Here is a 26,063-nt window from a genome sequence, read left to right as displayed (position 1 = left end):
CGGGGATCAAACTCAGCCTTGAGCTTGCCAGGCAGGTGCTTATGCCACTGAGCTATATTTCCAGCCGCTCTTCACCTCTATGTCTACTAATTGAGAAAAGTCCCCAGAACAAAGTCTTCTAAGTTTGCTAACATATTACCAACAGGCTCATTCTAATCTACTCTTGTGTTTCATCTTTAGGTACTATAGAGTTGAGATGCCATTCTTCCCCTGTCTCTTAACTGCTCCAAGGAACTCTCTACCTCACCCCCAACTAAGACTAAGGCACTAGTCTCAGTGCCTTGTAAAGGGGATTCACTAATATTCAGCTAGCTCTAGTGTTACATCTTAAAATTTGGAAATTACTTGCCTAAGACTAAGTTTAAGAAAAGCAATCGTGGTATAACTTCAGTAAAGGCCCACAGAAAGGTATTAGAATAAGGAAATAATTTAGTATGTGGAAAGACAAAGGAGTAACAGCCAACAATCACAACACAGAGAAGAAAAATCACCATGCTTGAACCAATGGAATCAAAATCCCAGTCAGTACAATATTAAGAAGTGCTGCACATCCTTTATTTTGCTACACTGAAAACAGTGGCATTATACTATTACAGAAAATGCCATTAACCCAGTTTGGCATTTTAGTTCTTTTCTTACCCACATAAATTTTTTTGGTGAGATACCATCACACAAGAAAATTCATACTAGGAATTTAAAAAATCTTCAGGCTGGATGTTATCTGGGATACTTCATTACATTTCAGAGAGAGCTGGCTCAATAAAGGCTGGAAAATGTGGTATGAATTGAGATTAAGGAATTTTTTCTTCCTTTTGTTTGTTCCTCTCTGTCAGTTTATCCAATCCTATTTATTTCCTTTTGTTCCTCTATGTGAAAATTTGGTTTGTCCTAAGTTTTATACATTAGGTCTCTTCTCTACAGTTAAGGATGGTACGTTACTGGTTCTTATGGAACATCAGTATCCAGTCTGTCCTTGACACTATTATTGATGGTGATTTAGCTGCTACTGCCAGGATGGCACAGTTGTTGCTACTAACAGGTTTTCTCTGTATGTCCATATCTAGATTACCTTTGTGTTATTAACAGTACTACAGTTTATTTCTAGAGAATTGGAAGCTGGGCCAAATACACTGTAATCTCCCTTCCCAAATTAGGTGGGGGACAGAGGCAAAGCCTATAGTTGGTCACATGCAGAGTGCAGCACTGAAAAACAGACATTAACTGAAGGGATCTCCACACTGGCAACAAAGTTCTTCCATTGTAATCAACCTGCAAATATCAGCACAAAAACCCAAACAAACAAAACATGAGAAGACAAGGCAAAAAAAAAAAAAATGCCACTAATAACTCCCTCAAAGCTGATCCACAGGGCATGGAGGCAGAAGAAATCAAGACACTGTTATGGCTTGTGTCTAGATGCCCCCCCAAGGCTCTTGTAGTCACAGGTGGAGCTTTTCAAGAGGTAGCTGGACCTAAAGTGTGTGATTACAAAGTTAGTACACTCACTGGTTTACTTCTGGGAGTGGAAAAGGCCCTCTTTGGGTGTGAGTGCTACCCGGCCTTAGGGTGAGTACCCTGGATGGAATACAAGGAACGGAAAGAGGGCTGCTGTGTTCGCTTGTCACTTGCTGCTTTGGGCTTACCATGAACAGCTTCTTTGCAATGCCCCTCTGCCATGCCACACGACTTTAGAGCCAGCTGATTATGCATGGACACTTCTACAAATTGCAAGCCAAAACAAACCTTTTCCTTCTTTAAGTGTTGGGCATTTTGAATCAACAAGAAGAAAAATAACTAAGACACACACCTGAATTATTTGAAAGGACAACAGAGATAAACATAACAATAATGATCTCTTAGTTCATTGAAAAGAAAGATTTGTGCTAATATTGTTTGGACAATTAAATGCTATACTGTATCTTATACTCTGAATAACTAATTTAAAGATAACAATATGCAATGTATTAACCATTGTTACCCTCCTATTATCTTGTTTTGAGATTTTTCTCTTAGAAAAACCCAACCAGTCAGGTTACAGAATACATTAAGCAAAAGCTAGATGAACTGAAGAAAATGATAGAAAACATGAATTACAAGTTTTGCAAAGAACTAGGAGTATAAAAAGATACTAGTATCTTAAAGATGATATGCTGTATACAAGAAACACATTTAATCCAAAATAAAATCTACAGACTAAAAATCTAAAAGATATGATACTAGTACCTTTAGTATACAAAGATACTAAACAGATATCTAGGAGAATACAAAAAAAATCTATTGAAAGTATGAGCAGCTGAAGTGACCAATGTGATGACAGAGTGGCAGAAACACAAACCAGGGCTACTCTCAGAGCCTACTTATTCAGCGATGCTGTACCTTAAAAACAAGAAAACAGGAAAAGTAGATAGAGCAGCTGTTTGTTGATGCAAAGACGACTAATCTAAGATTAAATGGAATTAGTGAAATACCAGAAGAACCAATGGCATAAAAAACCTGTTTACAGAAGAGCAGAAAACTTTCCAAGGACAGCGAAAGAAGTAAACATATAACTGAGGCATACAGAATCCCAAATTCTGGTCATGACCAGAAAAGAAAATCTCTACAACACAGCAAAGTCAAAATTGCAAGAGTCCAACATAAAAACAGAATCTTAAATGTCCGAGAAAAGCAACATATCATTTATAAAGGTAATTACATTAGAATGACAGCAGATTTTTGAAGCCCTATTAGAAAATAATTTCCAATCAAGACTTACATATGCTACAAAACTATCTTTCAAAATTCATAGAGAAATAAGGTCTTTCCATGACAGAGTACCTTAAGAAATTCATGACCACCAAACCAGCACACCAAAAATTCTCAAGGATGTCCTTTTTTTTTGTCTTTTTGAGGCAGGGTCTCGCTATGCAGTTCAGGCTGGCCTTGAGCTCACTTTGTAGCCCAGGCTGGCCTTGAACTCACAACAATCCTCCTGCCTCAACCTCCCGAGTGCTGTGATTACAGGCATGCACCACCATGCCCAGCTTTCCCAAGGGTATCTTAGAAAGAAACAATAAAGAAAACAATGCCAAGAGGTTACACTGAAGAAAAAGAAAGGGAATTAACAACAGGAAAATAATGCAACAATTGGAATAAGTGAATACCTTTCAGTAATAGGTCTTACTGTTAGCAGTTTCTATTTCCAAATCAAAGGACACGGATTAGATTAGCAGAATGGATCAAGAAACAAAATCCAATGATATGCTGCACACATGAAACATTTAATCCAAAATAAAATCCACAGACTAAAAACCTGAAAGAATGAAAACATTATTTCATGTAACAGGCATCACAAAGCAAGGAGTAGCTATTTTATTTTCAGACAATGTGGACTGTAAGCCAAAACTGATCCCAAGAGGAAAAGGCAACCGTATATTGGTTAAGGGAACAATTCAACAGCAGCAGGCTAACAATTATAAACACACACACCAAACATGGGAACACCCAACTTCATAAAGCAAATACTACTGGACACAAAAGATCAGATAAACATCAACACAATTATAGTGCGGGAGCCGGGCATGGGGACACATACCTGTAATCCTAGCACTTGGGAGGCTGAGGTGGGAAGATCACTGCCAAGTTCGAGACCAGCCTAGGATAAAAACTGAGCTCAAGGCCAGCCTGAACTGTATAGCAAGATCCTGTCTCAAAACCAAAAAAAGCCCCACAATTATAGTGGGGGACTTTAATACCCCACGGTCACAAATATATTAAAAAAAAATCAACAAAGAAATATCAGAGCTGAACCAAACCTTCAGACCAATGGACTTAATAATACATGCAAAAGAGCTGGGCACGTTGGCACATGTCCATAATACCAGGCCCTGAGGGCTGAGAAAGGATTGCCGTGAATTTGATACCTGCCTGGGTTATACAGGGAGCTCAAAATTGGCCTGAACTATATATAGCAAGACCCTGTCTCAAAAAACCAAAAAACCCAAAGGGTAGGAGGAACAAAGCAAAAGAAATTATCCCATGTATTATCCACCATGGTGCAATGAAACTAGTAATCAATGGCAAAAGAAACAAATTATGCAAACAAATGGAAATTAAACTCTTGCATATTATATAATCTTGAATAATCAATGGGTGACAGAAATTAGTTCCCAGAAACAAATGACAGTGCCAGTAAAATATTCCAAAACTTAAGAGACGTTTATAGCAGTGAATGCCCATATCAGAAAAAGTTCTAATAAAACTAATGATGTACTTCAAAGTCTTAAAAAAACAAGAACAATCCAAATCCAAAGCTAGTACAAAGAATAAAATTATAACTATCAGAGTGGAAATTAAGGAAACTGAATCAATGAATCAATGAATCAATGAACCGAAGAGCTGATTCTCTGAAAGAATACACAAAACAGAAAACCCTTTAACCAATCTTACAAAAGACCAAAGTCAATGCAATTAGAAATGAAAAAGTCAAAATCACAACAGACTGCCAAAAATCCAGAAGAGACATAACTATTTCGAGAATCTATCCTCAATAAATTAGAAAATTTAGAAGAAATGGATAGATTCCTAGATACACCATAAATTACAAAAACCAAACCCAAAAGATACAAAAAGCTGTAGTAATCCAATATTTGCCACAGAAATTGAACAAAATCAAAATAAAAACGAACTACCAACTTAGTAAGAAAAGCATGAGATCTGATGAATTTACCACTAAACAAGATACAAGCAAACAAGGGGCTGGGAATTTAAGCTCAGCAGCACAGCGCCTGCCTGGCAAGCGCAAGGTCGTGAGTTCGATTCCCAGTACCGGGGGCGGGGAAGATACAAGCAAACAATACAATAAATCATCAAACAGATCATACATGATGACCAAGTAGGTTTCATCCCAGGGATGGAGTGATGGTTCAACATACACAAATCAATAAATGTAATATATCACATAAAGAGAAGGATGAAAATCACATGATCATCTCAATAGACACAGAAAAAGCCTTGACAAAAATCAAATATCCATTCATGATTAAAAACCCTGAAGAAAAGAGATACAGAAGGACATTCTCTCACTATGATAAAAGCCATTTATGACAAATCAACAGCCACCATTGTATTATTATTTTTTGGTACTGGGAATCGAACTTACGACCTCATGCTTGCCAGGCAGGCGCTGTGCCACTGAGCTAAATCCCCAGCTGAACATTGTATTAAATGGGAAGAAACTGAATTTTTCTTCTAAAATGAGGAACGAGACAAGAATGTCCATATCACAATTCTTTAATATACTTCTCAAGACATTAGCTAGAGCATTCAGACAAGAGAAAAGGGATATATAAAGGAAAAGTCAAATTATCATTATTTGCAGATAACATGTTCCTCTACATAGAAGACTCAAAAAAGTTGACCAAAAGACTCCTAAAATAACCAAATTCAGTAGTGTAAAAGGATACAAAAATTAACAGCATTCCTGTACACCAATGATAAACTCATCAAGAAAGAAATCAGGAATTAATCTAACCAATAAAGTGAAAGACCTCTACAACACAAACTATAGTACTCTGAAAAAGGAAATCAAAAAGAACATCAGAAAATGGATATCTCATACTCCTGGATAGGCAAAACCAGTACTGTCAAAATGGCCATATTATCTGGGCATGGTGGCACGTGCTTGTAATCCCAGCACTTGGGAGGCTGAGGCAGGAGGATTGCTGCAAAACATCAAGGCCAGTGTGGACTATATAGCGAGACCCTATTAACCAAAAAAGGGGTGTATACTTCCAAAGCTGATACACAGATTTACTATAATCTCAGTCAAAATCCCAACTGTGTTTCTCATTTTAGAGAGAAAACAACCCTAAAATTCATATGAAATAAGAGACCCAGAATAGCAGTAGCAATCCTGGCTAACAAGAGCAAAGCAGGAGGCATCACAATTCTAGATTTCAAGTTATACTGCAAAGTCAGTTAATAACTGTAGTAATAATAAAAAAAGCATGGTATGGACACAAAAATAGATACGAGGGTCAATGGAACAGAATAGAAGATGCAGAAATAAACTTTGACAAATGGGTCAAAAAAACACACTGGTGGAAAAATGGCCTCTTTAACAAATGGTGGTGGGAAAACTGGCTATCCATATGCAGATCGACTCCAGACCCTTATCTCTCACCATATACTAAACTAAAATTGAAGTGGATCAAAGATCTAAATGTTGTTTTTTATCTGGTACCAGGAATCAAACTCACAACGCCACACTTGCCAGGTAGGCGCTGTCCCACTGAGCTAAACCCCAGCCCCTTAAATGTTAAAACAGAAATAATATGCTGGAAGAAAATATGTAAAACTCTGGAAGACACAGATAATAGACAAGGACCATTTGAACAGAACCCCAGCTGCACAAGAAATAATACAACACATGGGATTAAATAAAAATAAAGATCTTGCACAGCAATGGAAATAACCAACAGAGAAAAGTAAAGAGAAAATGTACAGAGTGGGAAAATTTTTTGCTAGTTATTCCTCAGAGGACTAATATCTAGAATATATAAAGAATAAAAAAAACTTAGACGCTCCCCCCAAATAAAAGATAATCAAAAACAGGGGCAATTGAAATAAATACAGGTTTCAGATCTATTTTGATTTTCACTTAAAACAACCTTACCCAATTTTACGTACAACTAAAAATAAACCTCCTGCTCTAAAATGGTTTTGAAATCCAATTTATGAACTCTGCATGCCTTGGCTAATTCTAACTAACACATTTGTTAATGCAAAATTCTATTCTATTCCAGAGACCTGATTTAGTTTAGAGTGTCATAAATGTTTGAAAGTGTCACTCAGAATTTGTGTTGGAAATTTAATTACAATTTGAGAAGAGGGTGTCTAGTGGGAAAGTGTGAGGCCAACAGGGGTCAGCGGCCAGAACAGATTAACACCATTATGAAAAGGGCTGGAAGAGTGAGTGGACTGTTCTGTTCTGTACTCCTGCCACGTGATTAGTCAACAAGAAGACCCTTGCTAGATGCCGGAGCCTTGATCTTGGACCTCTCAGGTTCTACATCTGTGGTCAATAATTCATGATAAATTATGCATTCCCAGGTATTGTTATAACAGCACAAAAGTTTTATTTCTTGGTATACAGTACTGGTGGTGAACTATGGCATGTGTGTGCAATGGGCTACTGATATCACTGAAAGCTCTAAAATGTTTACCATAACTTGGTCTAGGGTGTAGCATTTGCCTAGTATCCAAAACTCTGGATTTGACTCCAAGTACCACACCAAAAACAATTATGTATTTTTAAATTCTGGGGCAAATGGGCTATGATTTAGGATTAACACTTTTATAAAACAGAGTCACTGTATTTCATCCCTGTAATTAGGCAGATAGATGCAGTGTGTCCCAAAATAACACAACTTGGGGAAAATTTTGTATTAAGAATCAACATGAGAAAAATCAACTGACAGCATATGGGTATGATTGAAAAATAACGAATATTTAAATTTTAAAAAATTATAACAATAAAAGACACACTGACATTAATCTCCCCAGAAATATTCTTCCTTGTTTCAAACACTTATCTCATTGTCTTAGCCACTTTCTGAAGCAGTTCTGGAAGTTTTCAGCTCTGAGTCTCTTTAATTGCACTATTGTGGCTGCCTTGATGTCCTGAATCAGCTCAAAACACTTAACTTTCATGTTCATTTTGATTTTGGGGAGGAACTAGAAGTAACTTGGTGAATAAGATAGGTGAGGACATGCCATAATGTTTTTATAAGCCTGCTTTGCCCCTGGATAGCACTAGACAGCATTCACCAAATTTTTGATTATGCCTCAGAAAGGTATGAAAGATGACTTCCAGAACTGCTTCAGAAAGAGGTAAGAACTATGGCGTAAGCATGTTCAAAGTGAGGGAGAGCATTTTCAAAGAGGTTAATGGCAATATGTCACTCACTGTGAATTTTTATAAAAAATTTAAAGTCACTTAAAATTTATTTCAGTATCTATTAATAAACTCTCCCACATGGATCATCCTTCCTATTTTTTTTCTCCCTATTTAACAGAACAAACTTCAAATGACTTAATAATTTCTTTAGAAAACGAAAATCAACTTCACTCTCTTAGAAGGATTTACAGACACAAAATAATTTACATGATGCCTTACTATACTGCTACTAGATAGCTGTTTAATTCAATGTGACTGATGATAAAATTTTAATCACTTACCTGAAGAATTCTAAGACCATGGGAAAAGAAATACAAAATCTCCATTAGAAAAAATCAAGACAGCAAAACCAAAACCTTGCAACAAGGCATTCCTAGGGAACTCCAAATATATAAAGGTTAAGAAAACAGGCTACTTTGTAGCCACAATATCTAGCACCTGTGTAAAAAGAAGCAAAGGGAAGCAATGAGGCATGCTTTGGACTTGGCCAACAGTAAAACCTCACAGAGCCAACAGGTGTTCACTGGAAATCATGGCAGCCAATTTGAGAACAGCATCTAACACTGGGAGGAGTTTTGCCAATCTACTAAGTAGGTGGTAGATGCAAAAAGCTTTAGTAAGGCTTAAGATTAAAGCTAACAGCTATGATACTTTGATCTCTCAAGATCCTCTCTCAGGATTTCCTATTGCAGAGAAAACTTTGACAGCAAAGGCACAGTTGTAACAAGGGAAAAAGAAGATAAAAATGGGAAGGGGAAAAAAAAAGCAAACTACCACATTTACTATTTCACAAAAATAACTGAAAAAGCATTTGTGAAATTGTAATAGCTACCCTGAAGCACATTATACTGAAGTTAAGAAAAGCTAACTACTACAAAAATGAGAAACAATACTGTATTTAGCTCAAAGCTCTATAGGAAAAAAATAAGAAGAGTTGTGCCTAAAGTAACAAATTCCAATTGCTTAAAAAAGTAAATGGTGCTAGGAAAACTGGACATTCACACACTGAAGTATGAAGCTGGTGCTCATCCCACATATAAAAACCTACCCTGGGTAAATAAAAAACATAAACCTATGAGCTAAAACTATTATAAACTCATAGAAAACAGAAAAAAGCTTCATGACACTGGCTTTGGTAAAGATGTTTGAATGATACGAAAAGCACAGGTAACAAAAACAACTGGATTTTAACAAAATTAAAAACTTATGGGCATTTTAAGAAAGCACAGAATGGGAGACAATATTTGCAAAGCACATACTTGGTAAGAAATTAATACCTAGATGTATAAAGATCTCCTATAACTCAAAGCAAAATGTCACAAACAACTCCAATAATGAACAATGGATTAAAATAGGCATTTCTCCAAAGATACACAAATGGCCAACAAGCATATGAAAAGAGCTCAACATCAGCAGTCATCAAGGAAATACAAATCAAAACCACTGGAAGAAACCAGTTCATATTAGTTAGGATGGCTACTGTTAAAAAAACAAAACTCAGAAAGTAAACATTGGAAAGGATGTGGAAATTAGAATCGTTGTGTATTGATGGTGGAAATGTAAAGATGGTATCACTATTATAAAAAATGATAGGTTCCTCAATAGAATTACTACATAATCTAGCAGTTCTGCTTAAGGAAACGAAAGGTCTTCAATAACTAACTGTATATCCATGTTCACAGAAGTATAATTCATTCATTCACAATAGCCATAAGGCAGAAAGGTGCACTGATGGATAAATGGATAAACAATATGAGGTACGTACAACGGAATATTATTCAGGCCTAAAAAAGAAATTTCAATACATGTGATGACATGGATGAATAAACATACTCAGTGATGTACAGCAGTCACAAAAGGGCCAATATTGTGATTCCACTTAGAAGAATAGTCAGATCCATAGATAAGGAAAACAGAACGGTGGTGCCATTGGCTGGGTGCAAAGAGATGGGAAATTGGGGCTGGGAATTTAGCTCAGCGGCAAAGCGCCTGCCTGGCAAGCGCAAGGTCGTGAGTTCGGTTCCCGTTCCGGCGGAAAACCCAAAAAAAAAAGAGAGATGGGAAATTGTTTAGTGGGCACAGAGGTTTCAGTCTGAGAACATGAAAAAGTTCTGGAGATGGACAGTGGTGATGGTTGATTGTGTTCAGCAATGTGAATGTACTTAATGAACTGTATACTTCACATGATAAATTTATGTGCATTTCACCATAATAAAAAATTAAAACTATAATGTACTTCCAAACTAATAGACATTTAAGGGAAGATTAAAACACAAATGAACATGAAATCTGAAATCACACATTGAAAGAGAATGCCATGTACTTGAGTGTAACAACTAACATTAAGATGTAGTATACAATGAAATGGCTGGATTTTAAATCTTTTGGGTGCTTTGGGACGGATAAAGAGTTAAACTACCATCAATACTTTATGTGAGGAAAAAAAAAGCAGTTACATATTTAAGATACAAGGAAACCCTTCAATATAAAGGACATAAACTATCATGAACATTCAAGGATTTGCAGAACATTGTTTCCATGCTTAAACAAATCTTCAGACCATAGAGATGTCAATATTAGTATTGGTAATGAGCAACATGAGGATTAAAAGCATTTTGTAACTGTTAAGATAATGTAGATAGATCTTCTGCAAATCGGAAAGGGACCAGGAGATGGATACAGCAAGAAAGGAGGGTGTGGAAGGGGAAGTAAAAACAATTAAGATGTGTTAAGTACATGTATCAGCTTCCTATGATGAATATAATCATCATGTACTGCAAACATGTATAAAAAATATAACACAACTTTTAAAACCCAAGAGAAGAGAGCAAAACAAAAATATTTGACTCTTCTCGGAAATTACAATGGGGTGGTGGTAGCATTGTTGTCTGAGATTCTTTTGGTGTAATATGCGTTTAAATTTACGATTACAGAATATTCAAAATCCTACCATTTCATTCTTGAGAAGCAGGATTTCTGGTGTAAAAAAAAGTGACCGAGATGTAATACAAAAGTCTGTTGCTTTGAAGTCAGAAGGAACTCATGATATACTTTTTTTTTATTGTTCTGGTGCCAGCAATTAAACCTAAGGCCTAATGCATATGCCCTCTACCACTAAGCTATACCTTAAAGACAGTATCACCCTTCCTCCTAAATGAGGTGTTTTAAATTGTGATCTCTCAGTACCCAAGAAGGATTGGTTTCAGGATACCCATCCTTTCAGGATATTCAAATCCAAGAATACTCAAAATCCCTTATATAAAATAGTATAGTGCCTGTATATAACCTATCCAAATCTTTCTGAATACAAAGTCTGTACATATTCAATACAGATTGATGTCCACACAGTAGCTAAGTACTGTACTTCAATATATAAAAATTTTAACGATGGGCAACACTAAACTGTGGATTTTAGGAATGTAGAGCTGTGTGGTACCATGTAAAATATAAAGAAACCAAAGAGAGACTATTTTTTTTTTTTTTTGGTTTTTCTCAGGTACCGGGAACCAAACTCACGACCTTGCGCTTGCCAGGCAGGCACTTTGCCGCTGAGCTAAATCCCCAGCCCCTAGAGAGACTATTTTATAACATCAAGAATTTATGTTACTTAGTAGAGGCAGGGAAGGGACTGATATATTAATAAGAGTGGCACATGGAGACATTTTCTATGGTGGCTACAAGGCTGTCTGCTTGATATGGCTGATACATTGTGTCAACTTGAGTCTAGAGGCTTAACTAAGTAAGTCACCAGTTCTACATCCTGGAATGAAAAGGACATGCCTTTACCACTCTCCGATATCGTTCACGGTGTCAATTTGAGAAGTTTGAAAGTTCAACTAAGTGATTCAGCAGGGGCCCAGGGTCCTTACATCCTCAGCTGATGGAAGAAGAGGGCATGGAGATGGTGTGGACGTGAGTGGATAGCTGGAATACAGTGTAAGAGACGAAAAGAGGCTTGCTTCCTCCCTTTTTTGCTCCTGCTGCTTTTGTTGTGTTCTGCCTCTTTGAAGTGTTGCCCCTGTGCCATGCCACCTTGCCTTGGGACCAGTTGATTATGGACTGAACCCTCCACAAACTGTGAGCTAAATAAACCTTTCGTTCCTTAATTTTGTGTGTTGGGTATTTTCTCTCAGCAATGAGAGAAAAGTAACCAAGACACTGCTTAAGAAAACTCACCTCCTATACACTATCATGCTATAGTATTAACAAACACAAACACCAAATAAAATATAACAGGATGCTAGTAAGATTCAAAGGTAAGACCAACATGGACAGTCAGAAATGGAAAAGTAGGCTATTTTGGGCTAGGCTTTATGAAGGAGCTGCAACTTTGGCTGAATCTTAAAACTTGATAGAACAAACATACAGAAAGTGCAGAAAACTCTCTAAGGAAATACAGAGATACACAATGAATAAATGCTATGATGTATTGACATTTCATATAAATAATCATGCAATATGTGGTTTTTCACATAGTGTATTGTTTTCAATGTCCATCCATAGTGTAGCACGTACTGCAGAGAAAATCTGAGACCTGTAAAAGCCTCATTGGATTTAGTTCAGTAAGTAAGCAAATAAAAATCTGAGTTTTGTTTACATATCTCCTCCTTAGAAATGACCGGCATTAACAGCTACTGTACTCCTTCAAGAATATACCAGAGAAGGTAAAATGGGGAAATACTGCATGGGTTTAGACAGAAGTCAGTAAACTGAGTCTGTTTCCTCAAGAAAAAACATTACCTGGTAAGACTGAATAAGACAATATTAGCTTAAGTGTCTGTCACACAGCAGATTTCATAAGACACTTTAGCCAATAAAAAATGAAATACATATTGATTTGACTTGTATAAAACTTGACCAGACTATAACAATAGGTTCAAAAACACAGGAAAAAAATAGCAAAATTTAATTGAGTGGTTAACTGTAACAGGCATAGACATCAGCTGGGAAGCTTGTTAAAGATAAAGAGCTCCAGGCCTCCCTACTAATATTCTGGTTATTTAAGTCAAGGCACAGCCCAGTAAAGCCTAGTTCTAAACAAGTATCTTGACAATTTTGATGTGGATAGTTGATGAATCACACGTCAACATCATAAAGTCTTTCCACAAACTGTATTACTTTCAGTGAGAAATTTCAGGGCAGTGAAGACAGTCCTTAGTAGCAGACACTACAAAAATAACAGCATGACTAGGGTGTGGTGGCACATGCCTGTAATCCCAGCATTCAGTCTGAAGTAAGAGGATCCCTGGGTTTGAGGTCAGCAAGGGCTACATAGTGTATGTAAGACCAGCCTGAACTTACACAGTGAAACCCAGTTTCAAAAAACCAAAGAAAAGGGTAACAGCACGAACTGTGTATCTGGGTGTGATTTTTGGCTTTGTCACCCATACAAGGTATTTAACCCTTATAATTTTTATCTTCTTTATTTGCATGAAAGAAAAAGGCTGGGCATTTAATCCCAGCACTCAAGAGGCTGATGCAGGAGGATCCTTGCGAGTTCGAGACCAGCCTGGGCTACCAAGTGAGCTCAAGGCCAGCCTGAACTGAATAGCAAGACCCTATCTCAAAGACACACACACAAAGAGAAAAAGACTATCAACTCAAATATATAAGAACTGCATATCAAAATGAACCTAAGGATTAAAAATACCATCTTTTCCATGAAATCATTAAATAAAAGTAACTGGACTTTTCTCTCTAGATAAGCATAAAGATTTGAGTAATGTCAAAATGCCATATATATCAAAATACCAAAATTAGAAGACAAACGAGAAAATATTTTACTAACATGACAAAAGGCCCTGGATAATTACAGATAATGTTTTGTTTTGTTTTGTTTTGGGCAGTACTTGGGGATTGAACTCACTGCACTGAGCTACATCCCCAACCATTTTTATTTTTTGAGACAGGATTTCACTAAATTGCCCAGGTTGGGCTTGAACTTGTGATCTTCCTCACTCAGTCTCCCAGAGTGCTATCTGATCACAGGCATACACCACCATGCCTGGCTCGAATGTGCTGTTAGCAGTTTTTTTTTAGAATGTGCTATTTGTTACTAGAAGAGATTAAATTTAAATAAATCTAGAGGTGATAACAGAACTTTAGTATTCCCTCTGCCTACAGCCTTCTCCATCACTCAATTCTTTAGGTTAACTTAGGGTTGTCCAACTTTAGAACTAATGCTATCTGGGGTGATGGGGTTGGTTGGGAGATGCTGACCTGTCCCCCCACCCTCCTGTCTTTTTGTACTGGGGTACTGAACCCAGAAGTGCTCTACCACTGAGCTATAGCCTCAGTCCTGTACATTTTGAAACAATCTTACTAAATTGCCCAGGCTATCCTTGAACATGTGATACCTCAGCTTCTAAACAGATGGAATTACAGGCCTGCACCAATAAACATGGTTGTCCTGTCCTTTTATAAATTTCTTAGAAGTATTCCTGGCTTCTTACCCACTAGATGCTCGCTCATGCCCATAGTGCCAGAAGTCCTCTGAAGGGCAAAACTGGCAGTAGATGAGAATGACTGTGTCAATTTACACTATCCTAGAAGTAGATACACCCAACCTAACAATCTGATTCTGGAGGTTCTGCTGTTGTTGCTGTGTTAGATCTAAGAACCCGTGGTGGTGGGGTAAAGAAACTTTTATGATAAAAAAGATATACAGCATACATATATGCTCCTACATGCAATATTTCTGAGTACTGTAGTAGCTAACGTGAGAAGCCATAGGGCAGGGGTGTGTGTTTAGTGTCCTACATATAAGGGAGATTTATCCTAATTCCTTTTCTACTTTTTCATTTACCACTTACTAGACACGTGAGCAGTACGACTGAATCCATTCTGTTAAACACACATTTGCTGAATAGCTTTTCTATGGAAAGTATTTTTCTAGTCATCAACAATATAACAGAGAACAAAGCCAAAAAAGAAAAAACACCAAAATATCCTCTGCCCTTATCTTCCAACAGATAACTTCTATTGGACCAGACCAGGAATTGTGGGCACTTCTCTCAGTAGGTAAAATAAAATTTTGGCTTTCCTCCAAAAATGACTGAACTCTTCATATCAAAGAAAGGACTGCAAAGAGTTATCTTTAAATTTTCAATCATATCTACTAGTCAAGAACCAAACTGCTGGGAGTGGTGGTGCATGCTTGTAATTCCAGCACTTGGGTGGCTGAGGCAGGAGGATCCCTGCAAGTTCAAGGCCAGCCTGGGCTACAAAGTGAGTTCAAGACCAGCCTGAACTGTGTAAGGAGACCCTGCCTCAAAAAAAAAAAAAAAAAAAAAAAAAAAAAGAAGAAGAAGAAAAAAAGAAAAAAGAACTAAGTTGCTTGGCGTGGGGGTGCACACCTGCAGTCCCAGCACTCTGTGGAGTCTGAAGCAGGATGACCACTGCAAGTTTGAGGACAGCCTAAGCTACCTAGTGAGTTCAAGGTCAGCCTAGACTACATAGTAAGACCCTGTCTCAAAATAAAACAAGACAAGACACAACAAAATGAAACGAAACAAGAACCAAGTCAACTGTGAAACAAAAACTGTGTGGCATTGTCTCAGCCCCTGTGCCCAAGAAGCTACTGCTGATGGCTGGTACTGATGACAGCTACACCTCTGCCAACGGCTGCACTGCTACTTTGGGCAACTTTGCTAAGGCTACCTTTGATGCCATATCCAAGACCTATAGCAACCTGACCCCTGACCTTTGGAAAGAGACTGTGTTCACCAAGTCTCCCTATCAGGAATTCACCGACCATCTTGTGAAAACCCACACCAGAGTCTCTGTCCAGAGGACTCAAGCTCCAGCACTAGCTACAAACACAAGGGTTCTTACCCAAGAAAAATTAAATAAATAAAATCTAAAAAAACCCCAAGAAAAACCCAAAACACCTCTGGGCAGAAAGAGGAAACCAAATTTTAGCACAAGCAAATAAAAGTTCTGTTGTATATAGCAGGGACTAGTCTAACTTACATGTACAAAATGAAACACATATGACAGTATTCTTTCAAGTCATTATAGTCATTCTTTAAGTCGTTAAGTCTTGAGCACTGTCCTTAACTCACTATATACTCTAGGACTCTTATACAGTACATTTAAACGTTGCATACTATATATACATAGTTCTAATTGATGGAGTTCAATAAAGAGGAAATGCTACTAAGTAAAAAGAAGTCTATCAATTGGAAAGGTGCTATGAGAACAGATCCTAACAAACAAAATATCTTAAAAAGTGCATGTTCTTTATAATCTCATCTTAAAAGAATTCACTGGACTTGGAATTGGAATAAAAAACAAATGCATCATAAACTTCATTAAGAAAATTAATGAACAGAGTTTCTAAAAGAAGTTGGGTTAATACCTAAGACTGACGCTAGAGAGGATGCTCAAGATCACTACATATCTTGAAGGAATTGCTGGTCTCAGGGCTTTTGTACTTTACTAAATTTATGTTGAGCTTTATCTAGCAAGGCCATTCTTTAACTACTAGTCCAAATTAAGAACCTTTTTGCATCCAGTAAACAAGGGATGAATTTAATCTAATTAGGCTATACAGAAGTCTTTTACTGCTGGTAGTGATTCAACTCTCCAAGAAACTGACAAAAATGAACAGTTTCTGGGTCACCAACATATGCTGATATTGATGTTATTTTTAAATACAAAAGCACTTCACTTCAAGGGTTATTCTTTTAAATGTCAATGTGGAACAATGAGGTGATAAACATCTAAAAATAACAGTGTATGATATATAAGAATTGATATAGTTTGGCTTAGCATCTTCACATTTAAGCTTGTTATTTCATAGGGTTTAATTTCTCAAATGCTGTTTAGTTTACTTTGTAAGGACTTGTACTTTTTCCAGGTTTACTATGACATTCAAGTACAATTCTTTATGAGAAATTTTCACAATGATGTGGGAGAATATAAATTTGAGTGTCATCATTATGCACTGCAAACATGTACTAATAAAAATTTAAAAACTTTCTCAGATCACCTCTTTTATTCTGAAGAAATTGAGGATGGAGGTAGTGGAGAGTGAGGCTGTGCAATATATAACAGTATATGAATACAATTTATTAAAACCACAATAAAAGAAAGGCAAAAGGGAGCACAGCTATGAAGGGTGCAATGTTGTCTCACAAAACATGAGATTTCAATTATAATGACTCAATGTAAAATGCTGGTTTATCTTTATATTCATGAGCTACTCAGGAGGGTGATAAAATATTCTCGCTATTTACTGAATAACCGTTAAATAAAATAGTGAAAGCTAGAATGCAAGTGATTTGACTCATTAGGCAATATGAAGCTGTGAATTTGGCTTTAAGGGATATATTTATTTTAAAGCACACCAACCAGGCTGTAAAAAGAAATTATAAGAGAAAAAACTTAAGAAAGGAAGGCTGTGGTGAGATCACTTACTGGAGGAAGTAGGAAAGTACACCTGATTCAAAAATGGTACACCCATAATCATATAATTTCCAGAACTATTTTGATGTATAATTTCTATCAGGATCAACAAGGGTTATTAAGAAAAGCCCAATTTATGCAAGCATCCATCAGCTCACTATGTGTTTGGAAACAATTTAAATAAAAATGTAATTCCCTTACTGTAAATAGTATTATCAGCAACTTTCTTTTTCCTCCACAACACCACCACTGATCTAAGTGCTATGCATAAAAAATGACCAGGAAACTAGAAACAACAGTACAACGACTACAGATTTAGAAGAGTGGAAATAACAGACCATAATTTACGTAAAATTACATACTGTTCACAATAATCTACAGCCAATATGTAAATCAAATTAGACTTTATCAAGCTGGGCACTTTGTCAAACGCTTGTAATCCCAGAACTTGGGAAGCTGAGGCAGGAGGATTGTTACGAGTTCAAGGCCACCTTCGGCTACAAAATGAGTTCAAAGCCAGCCTAGAATACATAGCAAGACTCTGTCTCAAAAAAAACCTCCAAAAACTGGAAAAAACAAATTAGACTTTCGGACCAAAAAAGCTGAAAGTAATCAACCTAAACCATGAAACCCATATCAAAAATAACATATTAAGGATCTTTTTCTAAGTTTGCTTTCTTAGCAAATGAGGTTCTGACTATCTACAAATAGCCTTTTCCTCCTATGGTCCATTTTTTTTTTTTTTTTAACATGATCCATTTATCTACACAAATTTTTCAGAATAATTTTCTAAAACAGTGATTTTTAAAAAAGTAAGATAGCCAGGTATGTGGCACACACCTGTAACCCCAGCATTCGGAGGCTGAGGCAAGAGGATTGCCTTGAGTTTGAGGTCAGCCTGGGCTACACAGTGAGTTCAAGAGCAGCCTTAACTACATAGTAAAACCATGACCCAAAAAACCAAAAAACCAAAATCCTAATGTAGTGTTGGGGGTGTAGTTCCACGGTAGAGGGCTTACATGTAGAGGGCTTACATGTGAGGCCCTGGGTTCAACCGCTAGTTGGAAAAACAGTAATAGAAAGATACGCAGAATTCAGGCAGGGTTAAACATTTCTCTTTCTAAAAACATACATTTGGTGGGAAGGGTTAACAAATGCAGCACGTTATTCTGAAAAAAACAAAACAAAACAAAACAAAAAAACACCAAAAAAACAAACAAAACCCAGACATCAAACTTACGACTTTTAATCTTAAAAATTTCGACTAAATGCTGTCAAGTTTTACTAATTTGAATGTAACAGTAAAACTTACATACAAACATACTCCTGATATAGTATATTTGAAGCAAGCGTTGCAGTTTGAATCACATACTGACGGAGACAAGTAATGCTAACACGTGATAAATAGAAACTTTTCTGACATTTAAGAAATGATTGGGTAGCAAAGGAAATATTTCCCTGAACAGCGAGGTCTTTCAGTGTTATGTTAAGGGAATGTAACTAATTTAGTCACAATTCACAATACTTGAAACAATTGAGTCCAACAAAATAAGCATCGTCAGTAATCACTAATTACACAGACCTAAACTGCAATGTACCACCTGCTTCCTGAAATTATTAAAATGTAAAGTATAAAATCTAAAGAGAGAAAATACATGCATCAAATCATCTCAGAAAATAAACTTTTAAAAAGTCTATCTCTTAGTTTAAAAGGCCTGGCAAATTCCAACACAGTGCATTACAGTTAGTCCAACATAAATTTAAAACTCACACCAAAAAGCTCCACATTTGAAGCAAAACGTTCATCACATCATTATCTTTACCACTGAAAGACTAAAACCAACAGTAAAATTAGTAACCAACTAATTTCTTCTCCCCATTTATTAGTATGTGTTTGAACACATAGTACACTGGTGGTGGAGTACTTAGGCGTATGATTTAAAGTTTGGTGGCACTAAAAACAAGCAATAAAATAGTACTTACATTTCTACTGAATTTGGTGAAAGAATGCTGCATATAAAACCTGTGCATATAAACAATCGCAGTGTTTATTGTGAGTTGAGAGCTGGAATGTAACATTTAGGAAGTAAGCTGAGAAAAAGTTTCATTTCCAAAACGACTTTGCTAGAAAACTCCGATCCGTGGTTCTTTTCCGACGCCTCCCATTGACTCAAAAGCCAAACCAAACTGGATATAAATAAATAAAAGCTCCGAGGAGGGAAAGAATAGTCTTGAGGCCAAATAAACAGCCTAAGGAATGACTACCGAGCATTTCTCTCTAATAGCACTAAGAGAGCCCTGGAACCACTTTTTAGTAGCCGTAACAGACGAAAATCAAGCAGGCGCACCCACACCCATATACAATGCCACGCCAAGCGCATAAAGACCTGCAGGGCGCTCCCAAGGTGCAAGAGACCCGCCACCACGTCGGGGAATGGGCTCGGAGAACACTGAAACCTTTCTGTTTTAGCCTTCCAACCTCACGACCCCTTCTCCGCCGTGGAGACGTCAAAAGGGCCGCTCCTCTTCTTCCATAATCTTAGCATTCTCTCTGGCCTGGGAACTACTCCCATTTCCAGCCGCCACCACGCGCTACCCCGAACATTACACAACGCAGCCTCCCGGCCCGCGTTCCTAGGCTCGTCTCTCTCCCTCCCCGGCTCCCCAGGCTCCTCGCGGCTGCCGGAGCCCAGGGTTTCCCTCCACCACGGCGCGGCCGTGGCCCAGAAAAGGCCGACGCAGCGGCGCCATGTTCGCGAGACGCTAGGCCCGGCAACTCAGCGAGGGAGACAGGGCGTGAGGGGTGGAGGGGCGAGACCAGGAAAGGATACACATTGAGACGCTGCCCCATTTCCTGGATGAGGTTGGCCGACTGCTGCCGGTACGACAGCTCTCTATCCGCCTCCACACCGCAGCGGCGACTCGGTGTGTTCTCTAGCTGTTCCCGAGTAAAGAACCAGCGAGAAGAAGCTCCACGGCCCGACGCCATGACACTTCCTCCTCCGCCCGCTCATTCACCCATCCCCCCTCCCCTCCCAGCTCCTGGACTCCCCGCCAAGGCCGCTCGCCCCCGCCCCACTTCGCTCGCCGTAGGGTACGCTCCGCCCCTTGTAACTTCCTGTCACTATCAGCGCGCATGCGCATGGGGCCGATCGAGCAGTTCGCCGGAGTCTTTTGCTTTCTCTTTCCTGCCCCCCCACCACTCCCGCGCACAGGACCACAATGCTCCACGCGGTTTGTCATTGGGAGGCGCCGAAAGGTGGGGACAGCTCGGAAGGAAGAGGTCGGCGCGGTGCATGCCGGGTCTAGGATTGGGCCGGCAAAGGGGCGGGGAGGAGAGGAGGGCAGCCGGTGGGAGTCCAGGAGTTAGGCTGGGTGGAGAGTTGCGGTCGGACGTCTGCGCTGTGGATCCTGGGCGTGGACTCCGAAGTCCCCTGGTTTTCCTGGAGCTGGACGCTGGCGGCGCTTTAAGAACAGAAAAACCTTTCTCCTTGCGGCCACACGCCCCAACTACCATTTTCCTTTCGGATTGGCTGGCACATTTTTATAGTCGTGTAACTCCAGTGTTACACGAACAGTCCCCACCCCAGAGGCGGGTCTGGGAAGTACCCAGCTGGGTAGAGTACATGGGAAGTCGGGGTCTAAGTTTGTCCGCGTTTGACTCCCTCCCCCATGTTTTGACGGTGCAAACCGTGAGTTTATTTTTAAACAGTACTTGTCAGAGGTTATGCAGTTAGTAACTGGAAGAACTGAATTAAATGAAGTCTTCATTCCTGACTGGGAGCCCCGCCCCACCCTTGCTAGAAGGAACTGAACCAGGCAGCGCTGAGCTATATTCCCATCGCTCAGTTTTTGACACAGGACCTTGCTCAGTTGCTGAGCTGGCCTGGAACTTGCGACTCTCTTGCCTCAGTGCCTCTCTTGCCTCGTTCTCCCTCAGTAGTTGGGCTTACAGGCTAGCGCTGGGTCAGCTTAGGAGTGTGTTTTTCAACGACACTGTGGTTTCTTTGAGAAAAGGTCCGAGAGAAGCACACAGTGGAGAGCAAACAGTAAAATGTTATCTAGTATTTGATGAGTAACATTACATACACCTGTTAATTTCTGCACTTCTCTCCGGAGAAATCGCCACAGACTTCACTCAAGTTGTATATGAGTGAAATTTTGAAGTTTAAAATTTTAACTTGCTTGTTGAATCACAGAGAGTGTAAGGCAAATGTTACTACTTTCAAATGAGTTCTTCATCAAAGTCCCAGGCTTTTTTTTCTTTTCTTTTCTTTTTTTTTTTTTGCTTTTGAGGTTCCTAGGCTCTGCATAAGGTAGTGTTTTAGCAGCGCTGCTTGCCCCTACTGTGCCCTAATACTGATTTGATAATAATCGGTCATTATCTTGGACCGTGTCCCAAATAATTTCACGTCTTACTTGCCTTATGCCTCACGTCTTAGCATACTTAGGAGTTACTAGCTAGGGGTTGGGATGTAGTTGAATAGTGAGACATTTGCCTAGTGTGCAGGAAGCTCTGGGTTTGAACCCCTGCACTGAAATAAGAAGTTCCTCCATTGATTCAAAGCAAGGTTTTAAAAGTGCCAACCTCTAATACCCATTTTTTATAAAAACTTGACAATCAGAGAACTTCCTCAGCTTGTTAAAGCATTTACAAAAGACTGTAGCTAACAACCCTTCTTGGTGAGAAAGTAGATTCTTACCCCTAACATCCAGAATGTCCCAACTTCTAACTCCTTTCAGCATTGTACTAATCGTGTCTTAGCTAATACAATAAGAAATAGAAATTGAAAATACCCAAATTGGGAAGGAAGGTACTTACTTCTATTCACAGGTGACATCATTATTTATGTAGAATATCCCAGTGAAATAAACTCTTGCAAGTAATCAGCAATGGTAACAAGATTAGATCTATATGGGGAAAACTACAAAATTGATGAGAGAAATCAAAATTCTGAATAAATGGAAGGATATTCTGAGTTTATAGATTAGAAGATGCAAGCTAACCACTGTTAAAAGCCAGGCCACCTCAAGAGGAACTGCCCTAAGAGGCCCCATGGGCCATGCCCTGGATGCAAAGGAGACCACTGGAGATCGGTCTGCCCTCTGAGGTGGAGGCTCCAGAGATCAGACCCATGCTACCAGTTAGTCCAACAGGAATGAGAGGGCTTGGGGCATGGTCTGCCTTCTCCCTCTGGCCAGACCGTCATCTCCATCGAGGAGCCCTGGGTAATCATGACTATGGAGGAACAAGAAAACAGCCTGTTGCTAGACACAGGTGCAAGTCTCTCGGTCCTTCTTTTCAATCCTGGCCTTCCTTCCAGCCATCATACCTCAGTGAAAGGAGTCACTGGTGAGGAGGTAATATGCTATTTTTGACAACCCTTAGGCTGTAACTCCTTAATAGGTCCCTCTTGCATATCTCTGTCTTCCTGAGAAACCACTCTGAAGATACCACCACGTATTACAGCAGCCATTGATATTTTCCTACTAATCTATCCATAACTGTGTAAAGTTTGTAATGTTCCTATCCTATTTCATAAATGGATGTATGTTTATTATTATGTGTTTCCTACAACAACCATTGAGAATAGTTAATGATTTTTCAATAGGTCACTCATGTATAGCTCTATTTTCTTTAGAAGCCACTTTGAAGATACCAAAGTATAGTACAATAACTCTTGATAATCTCCTACCTCTTTTGTCTGTAACTCACTATTATTTGTCTATTTGTTTTCCTGAGAAACTATTTTGTAGGCAATAATATGTAAAATGATAACCATTGATAATTTCCTACCATTTTGTCTGTAATTTGCTAAGTCCCCCCTATTATTATGTTATCCTTCTTTTATTCTTTAAAATAAAAAAAAAAGATGCAAGCTAAATATCAATTCTTCTCAACTTAATGCAATCCCTGCAAAAGTTCCAGCAAGTACTTTTATAAATAATTGACAAGCTGATTATAAAGTTTATATGGAAGGGTAAAAGACGCAATACAACACAACAAGTTGGACTGACACTGCCTGACTTCAGAGATAGGGAAGTTATGATAAGGTGGTATTGGTGGAAGAATATAAGCGCAGGTCAATGGAACAGAATAACCACACACATAACTTAAGTGACCTTTGACAAAGAGCCAAAGTAGTTAAATGGAGTAAGGACAGTCCTGTTAACAAGTAGTACTGGGACAACTGGACATTCATATATATTGTATGTGTATATATATATTATATATATATGAATGAGAGGATCTAGAGTGCTTATACTTTTCACAAAATTTAATTTAAAAGTGGATCATGGCTGAGCATGGGGGTGCACACCTGTAATCCTAGCATACAGGAGGCTGAGGCAGGAGGATTATTGTGAGTTTGAGGCTAGCCTGGGCTACAAGTATGTTCTAGGCCTAGAGGGCTGGGGAGATAGCTCAGTGGCACAGTGCCTGCCTGGCAAGTGCAAAATTCTGAGTTTGATTCCCAGTACCAAAACAAACAAGAACAAAAATCAAGGCCTAGTTGGACTACATAGCAAGACCCTGTTTCAAAAAGAATAAAAAAAGGATCATGGACCTAAAGTTTTGTAAAACAAAGAGCTATAAAACTTCTAAAAGATAACAGGAAAGATGCAGATGATCTTGCATTTGGTCGTGAGGTTTTAGGTAAAACCTCAAAAGCAATCCATTAAAGAAAAAATTGGTAAACTGGACATTACAGTTAAAAAGTTTTGCTTTGTGGACCATACTGTGTAAAGTGAAAATAGGGTAAAATATTGTAGAACACATATAATAAAGGACATATGTAAAATATAGGAAGAATTTTTAAAATTCAGGAAAGATGCATACCTATAATCCCAGCACTCAGGATGCGGAGGCAAGAAGATTGTGGGGAGTTTTTGGCCAGCCTGGGCTACAGAGTAAGTTCAAGGACAGCCTGAATTACACCACAAGACTCATACATACATACATACGTGCACACATACATGAATATATATAACAATGAATAAACAAATAGCACTATTTTATTTATTTATTTTAATAGCCCCATTTTAAATAGGGCAAAAATTTTGAATTGACACCTACTGAAAAAAAAAAGAGTGCAAAGTAACATATGAGAGTATAATGTATGGGGAGGGGTGTATACTATGCCACGCCACTGCTCTGCTGGAACATGCAGCTCCTGGTGATCCTAAACCCAGCGTCAGTAAAAAAACTAAGGAAGTATAGTTTAAAATAAAAGCAGACGATTTATTTGAAAGAGCAGTGAGCAAGCTAGCTACTCTGGATGAATAGGGAATATTGAAAAGGGAAATACTCTTGGATTTCTTGTCTGCAACTTCTTTTATTGAGATCCTTGTAAGCTCCTGGAATCTGATTGGTTCTCTGGCTGTCTTGGTCCTCCCCTTGGGTTTCTTCCAGTGATATGACCTGGAGGGCAAGATTATGGGTGTGTGTGTGTGTGTGTGTGTGTGTGTGTGTGTGTGGTGGGGGGAGGAGTTTATGAATGAATAAATTTAAGGAAAATGGGAAAGTGTATGACTCTTAGGATTAATTGAGCTACCTGGGTCCTACCTGAGCTTAGTTTCTTTGCCTTTGTCTTGCTAATTGCCTGAGTCTAATGCTGCCTCTGGTCACCCTTAATAAGTCTGTCCATTAACTTTAAACAAAGGTCAATGAGGCCTTCATCCTATCTTTTCCCTACCTGTGGGCCCCGTCCCTACCAAAGGATGCTTAACATTTGTTGTAAGAGTATTCTTAGGAGTACTCTTGGGCTGGGTATATAGCCCTGCAGCACAGCACCTGCTGGCAAGTGCAAGGTCCTGACTTCAAGTGCCAGCACCAAAAAAAAAAAAAAAAAAAAAAAAAAAAAAAAGAAAGAGTATTCTTAGCAGTGATTTGTAATGGCATGACTGGAAACATGAGTGTTCATAAATGGAGAATTGGATTGTGGTATGTCTGTGTAATTTTCATTCATAGGATTCGGCCATTGGAAAGGAGGCAGCATGCGTGTGAAATGACCACCAAAAAGCAAGAATCTGTTGTTTGGGTAAAATGAGAAAAGGAATGAATACATACAACAACTACTTGCATAATCAGACTGTAGGAATATATACACACCAAAAAAACAAGAAACAACAGGTGGAGACATAAGTTGCGGGCTGAGACATAAGTTGAATTTGATCTTTTTGAACTTTAACATGTTTGTTCACTTTTCAAAAGTAAACTATTAAATATTATAGGCAGTCCGACTGGGCCAGGTCCTCAGAAAAGGTCAGTGCAGATGACAACTGTGGATGGAGGCATGTTAGTTGAAGGTCAGGCCTCAGGACAGAGGAAATGATTACACCTACATACTTCCCCTAGGGATGGACAACAGTGATTGATATTCTAAATAGCCATCAGTCACCTAGAGTGTGAGAGCAAAACCTTCCTTCCAGGAAAAATCTCTGTTCAGTCCATGTTTGCTTCACGTGTAACTTGCTTCCCTATTTAGTCAATATTACCTAAGTGATTATTCAAAATCGTAGTGGTTGACTATAGTTTTGTCCCACCTCCTATTCCTCCTGTGATTTACCATTGGATCAATGTTATCCAAGTGACTATACTTGTAATCTTATTGGTTGATTATAGTTTTGTCTCACCTTAGATCCATCTCACCTCGTGGTTTTGCCCTGTAAAACTCCCTTGAGAAGCAGGGTCCCTGGCAACCCACTTGGGACCTTT

General features: G+C 38.6%; 1 protein-coding gene across 4 annotated transcripts in view; it reads right to left on the bottom strand.

The window, feature by feature from the left end:
- Positions 1–20,382, bottom strand: part of Ccnt2 (cyclin T2) — a 43,413-nt gene extending 23,031 nt beyond the window's left edge. For 2 of the 4 annotated variants that reach the window (XM_005390750.2, XM_005390752.2), the window contains exons 1-2: positions 20,179–20,380; positions 19,331–19,412 (exon numbers count right to left, since the gene is read on the bottom strand). In XM_005390750.2, coding sequence (XP_005390807.1) covers positions 19,331–19,412; positions 20,179–20,336 — 240 coding nt within the window. In that variant the 5' untranslated portion in view covers positions 20,337–20,380. Of the gene's footprint in view, positions 1–19,330; positions 19,417–20,178 lie in introns of those variants that run through there. The other 2 variants (XR_262000.2, XM_013517468.1) reach the window with 2 other exon arrangements.
- Between the last annotated feature and the right edge of the window lie 5,681 nt (positions 20,383–26,063).

The sequence above is a fragment of the Chinchilla lanigera genome, unplaced genomic scaffold (assembly GCF_000276665.1).
Source record: "Chinchilla lanigera isolate Chin_1 unplaced genomic scaffold, ChiLan1.0 scaffold00039, whole genome shotgun sequence".
Lineage (NCBI taxonomy): Eukaryota > Metazoa > Chordata > Mammalia > Rodentia > Chinchillidae > Chinchilla > Chinchilla lanigera.
The sequence above is the reverse complement of the archived record's forward strand: the minus strand, read 5'-3'. Positions and strand labels throughout refer to the sequence as shown.